Raw genomic sequence first — 5,191 nt, forward strand, 5'->3', positions numbered from 1 at the left:
TTTCCCCTATAATTTCCCATCCGAGTCCCATCCCATCCTGTTTAGCTGTCCCATCCCATCCTGTTTAGCTTTCGTAAGATCAGTAGAGTGTCAAGCTCTACTTAGGTGAGTTTTCCATCTGAAAATTTACCTTGGAAACACAAAGAAAGAGACCTTCCCACAAGGAGATAACTAACTTAGAAGGTTGCCCAGATAGAACATCTAGGTTTTCACAATGCAGACCTGAAATGAACCAACTTTCTGTGAAAAAATCAAGGGAATTTCCCTACAGACCTGCCTGGTCATGAGGTTTTAGGAAACAAGGTTTATTGAGCTGGCCCACTTTGCCTGGGGACCCCCTCAATATCTACATCCCTCTCCCACCTTCTTCACAGAGTAACTGGTTCTTTAAAAAGCAACCAAGAAAACATTCCATTTTATTAATAAGAGAAATTCCTTTTCACATTTTTCCACAAGCGCAGTCTCGCAGTTCATTTTTCATTCGTCGCCATTTTAAAAACAGTATTAAAAATGTCTAAAAAGAGACCGCCCCTTGCAAGCATGCATTTTTAAAAAAAAAGCTTACAAAGCAAATAATCTTTTAAAACTCTGCACACACGAGAGAGAGAATGAGAGAGAGAGAGAGAGAGAGTTGGGGACAAGGATTGTCCTAAAGTGTTCCAAAAATTTTGGGGTTCTCTCCTGGGGAAGCCACCAGCTGCCCTCCGAGGTTTCGGCTGTCGGCTTGTTCAGGCTGTGGCCTGAGTGCAAATCAGAGCTTTACCGACTGGAGCTGACCCAGTGGTACCTGTCCACTCGGGGACAACTGAAGGACAGCGAGGGGCGGCAGGCTTTGTACCCCTTGTAGTGGAGATAGTAAGCAGTGGCAGGATTCGGCTGGAGGCCATCCGGAACAAAGCATCTTCTGCGAGAATATTGGGTCCAGAGGGGGAACGGCTCACTGCACTGAAAGCAGATGGAGATCATGGGGGTGGGTGGGGGGTGGGGGTGAAGGTTCAGGAGGGGACAGTACTGGAAAGTCCCTGGCTTACAACCACAATGGAGCCCAACATTTCTGTTGCTAAGTGAGACCGGTATTGAGTGAGTCTTGCCCCACTTTGCAACCTTTCCTGCCGCAGTTGTTAAGTGAAACCCTGCAGATGCTGAATTAGTGACAGGGTTGCTGAGTGGCTTCCCCGTGGACTTCCCTTTTCAGAAAGTCACAAAAAGGGGACCACGTGACCCCGGGACGCTGCGGCCGTCATAAATATCAACCAATTGCCCAGCAACACCATGGGGATGTTGCAATGGACATGAGCGTGAAAAACGGTCACCGGTCACTTTCTGGAGCGCCGCTGTAACTTCAGATGGTCACAGAATAAATAGTTGTAAGCCGAGGACTATCTGCAGAAGTCTTCTGCCAGCGCCCTGCTGCTCCCCTCGGCTCTTTCGTCTCCCCTTGTTCCGACGGAGCTGCTCTTGACGGGACTTTGGGCAGTTTCTGAGAACCTCCGTTCATTTTCCTCCCCACTTCTCTTTGTTTTATGGCGAAGCACTCAAGGCCCTCCCGGTCGTTACCGACTCCCCAGGCACATCACAGGGGGCCTATTTCGGGGAACAAAAGGCCGCTTCCCAGCCCAGGTGGACCCAGCCCTGCTTCAATAAATTAAGGGGCTCTTTCTCAAATGGACCCCTGTGAAGTGAGATGTTGTGGTTTTCTGGGGGAGGGAGGGAGGGAGGTGGGTGTATCTCAACCTTGGCAAGATTAAAATGGACTTCAACTCCCAACATTCCTCCTTGGCTGGGAAATTCTGGGAGTTGAAGTCCACCCACCTTAAAGGGGCCAGGCTTGAAAAGTCCTGGCGTCAAAGCCACCCGCAGAGCCCCTTCCTCTCACCTGATAGATGCTGTTGGGATTGCTAACCGTTGGGATGCTTTTGGGTTCCCTGGTGATGCCGTCCTCGTCAGAAGAAGTGCAGGAGTGATAATCAGAGGAGGAGGAGGAGGAGGAGGAGGAGGAGGCCTTCTCCACCGCCTGCCGGATGCCCTGAGACACATCATGGTCGTTCTCTTGGCCTGTGAAGTGAGCCACGGTGAAGGCTGGATTTTTCTCGCCGTATCTAAAGGGAGGATTGGGTCAAGCAGGGCAGCAACCAGAGCCTCAAGCAAGGAATAGAGCAAGGTTTCCCAAACCTCTTCCTTCCTTGCCCCAAATCATTTATTACATTTTTAATTTACTATCTGTTCCTCCCTCTTTCTTTCCTCCCTTCCTCCCTTCCTCCTCTCTACCACCCTCTCTTGCCAATTCATTTTCCTTCCTTCCATCCCTCTCTCCCATCCCTCTGCCACCCATCTGATTCTGGGAAACACACAATAGAATGACAACACCTATTTTATACACACTATAACATAAAAACATTTCTACAGCACCAGGTTTAACGAATTGCAATTGCTTGGTTGCCTCAACACGCTACACCCAAATGAGCAGAATGTTTGGATCTGGGCAGAGTCGGCTGAAGGAGGACATTGCGTCTACTCTTGGGCTGTGCTCATTTATCAGGCTGATTGTTGGCTTAATTCGTCATATCACTGTAGTTTGTTCAGCAAGCCTGGGCTAACCCAACTATGGCTTGGCCTGGATGCCAGCCCAATCACAGGGGGCAGAGAAAGAGGCCCCTTCCAGCATGGTAGCCTCACCTGCAGCAGACATCAAAGGGGTCAACCCAGATGGTCATCTCTTTGGGCAAACCCAGGCTGTGAAAGTCCACGTTGCTCGCAGTGCATGCTTGCTCCAAGAGTGGATCTTTTGCCTGCAAGTGGTTTAGTCTGATGCACCTGAAAAGAGCTGGGTGGATTAAAATGCTCCCCCACCAGTGGGAACAGAAAGGTCATCAAGATATGCTCCTCTGCGTTAACCCCAGTTGAGAAGGGGAGGCCGGGCAAAGGTGCCTGAGAACCCATGCAAGGCATCTGGGACAACGGAGCCCTGAGCAAAGATCCAGACTGACCCAGTTCCCGTCCATTCAGACAGACAGACAGACAAGACAGCAGCAGCAGCAGCAGGAAGGCAGCTCCATCCCCACCAAAGGCTAGGTTTTGCTCATCTGAACCCCCATGCGTACTTTTCAGGGCTTACAGGTTGTGTGAATGCAGCCTATGTTAGTTTATGAGTTGACATAGCAAGCCCAGAGAGGGTTATTCCAGGAACTCAGTTACATTCCTTATGTTAAACCCAGTCAGGATTATACCAAGGCAGCAAAACCAGATAGAAACTCAGCTGCTCAGTTTGCCAACCCTCAAAGTCCCAACTCTGTGTGTGTGTGTGTGTGTGTGTGTGTGTGTGCGCGCGCGCACGCATGCGCACGCACGTGCATGTGTGCTCATGTAGTCCCACAATCTCTGGCTTTGGTCGCAAAGCCGTCTTCTCATCAAGTCCAGGAAGCAGCTGTCCAGGTTGGGCTGACCAAGAAATCCAAGGTGCTTATGAAGAGGTCCTGGCCATAGGACCTTTTGGTTTATGCGATACAAATTTAGCCAGGGAAGCTGAAAAATGGGGTGGGGCAGATTAGGGGATCAGGAAGACCCCAAACCATCTTCTAACTGGGGAAAGTGGGGTCGTGCTGCTTCTCCCTTCATTAGCTCCCGTATTTTGGGGAGGAAAAATACAGATTGTGATTGGCTGAGAATTTTGCTGGGGTGGGTGGGGAGATGTGAGATGGGGCTGCTTTAGGGAGGGGCAGGCCCCCCCTTTTGCAGAACTAGACCAAGAGGGGCTCTCCTAGGGGCCTCTTACCGGAAGCCTTGTCCTTTTGTGGGATTGTCGAGATACCAGTGGTTTTTATACCTCTCGAAGAGAAGGGTGGTCAACGTGGATGCAAACATCTCCATTTGTTGCTTGCTCAGCTTGTTGTGTCTTTTGACCAGGCGGGTGATGAAGAAGACTGTGGCTGCTATTTCATCCTTCATGCCGTCCCTTCTGCAAGAGGACCGCCCCCCCACTGCAGGAACACAACTGGGGGGGGGGGAATTGGAGCAGAGGACCCACAGTCAGCCCTGTTCCTGTAACCAGCAGGAGTTGTCATGTCTCACAACTACCTCAGCTTGGTTTGCCAAAGGCTTTGGATGTCACCTTTTTTGCATTCATATCACACGTCAAACTATAGTCTTCTAATAAAGGAGAATCGTTGTAGGTCAGAGTTGAAATCAGGGGTCCTTGGTGCTCTCTGAGCTGGGTTGTTTTCTTGTGAATGTCACATTACCCAGCTAGGTAACATCATCAGTGCTACTACTGATAATGTTACCTAGTTTGGGTAAGGAAACTTCTGCAAGAAAACAACCAAGCTCAGAGAGCACCAAGGACCCTTCAAACTATAGTTTGCTTATTCGGTTGGGAGAATAAGCCACAATCAATTAGACTCAGAGATCAAGCCATAAATGATGGCTGCGACCATTAAGGAGAAGGTCTTAAACAATCTGAGCCAAGCGCAATTTGCTCACACTTAGTGTGAAATGTGCTGCTTCTTTGGTTAAAAGCACACAAACCAAGAATTGGAGTTATTTTCTTTTTAATGAGATATCCAGTCCTCCCTATCATTGGCATTACTTTGTGCTGCCATGTTCAGACTCTCCCAGCCAAGGAGAATGAGAACTTTAGTACCACCTCCATGTTTGGCTGGGACCATGTTTGGCTTTCTCAGCCTTGGCAAATTAAAGATGGGGGTGGACTTCCTCTCCCAGAAATCCCCATCCATCCATCTTCAGGTTGCCACTACATAACATACAAGACCACTCTCAAATACTCAGTATTGCAAGGCTACCTTCCGCAGATCTGGATCAGTTTTAACCGTTGTTGATGGTTAATTGACAACTGCTGGCTCTAAACCAGGAAGTTAATGTGGCTTAGTGGAAAGGAAGTAAAACATCCTTACTCTAATCCACATTAAAGCTGACATGTAAGAACCTAGTCACAGGGACAAAACAATATCACCCAGGCACACCCCTGAAATAATCTAGAATTACCTTCAGAAAAAGATCACAGCTGAGTTAGTCAAATATGCACAGACTGGCTGGGATCCTGGCCGAGAAACAGATAAACCAGCTTGCTTGAGATTATTCAGCTACCGTTCACAGGTGTTTTTCCCTCTCAAACTCGGCAGCCTTCTCCTAGTTCTTAAACAAGCACTCCTTCTGCTAGCCTAATAGCTTTCTTGCT

General features: G+C 48.9%; 1 protein-coding gene across 1 annotated transcript; it reads right to left on the bottom strand.

Annotated features, from left to right (window-relative positions):
- Window positions 1-759: 759 nt before the first annotated feature.
- On the bottom strand, window positions 760-3,945 carry BTG4 (BTG anti-proliferation factor 4; the record flags this gene model as incomplete). The annotated part of the gene is made up of 4 exons (XM_083368831.1): window positions 760-945; window positions 1,877-2,099; window positions 2,677-2,814; window positions 3,773-3,945. 4 exons carry the CDS (start codon window positions 3,943-3,945, stop codon window positions 760-762), a joined length of 720 nt encoding a protein of 239 aa, XP_083224957.1.
- Between the last annotated feature and the right edge of the window lie 1,246 nt (window positions 3,946-5,191).

This window comes from Vipera ursinii (assembly GCF_947247035.1).
Source record: "Vipera ursinii genome assembly, chromosome: 8".
NCBI classification, from domain to species: Eukaryota; Metazoa; Chordata; class Lepidosauria; order Squamata; family Viperidae; genus Vipera; species Vipera ursinii.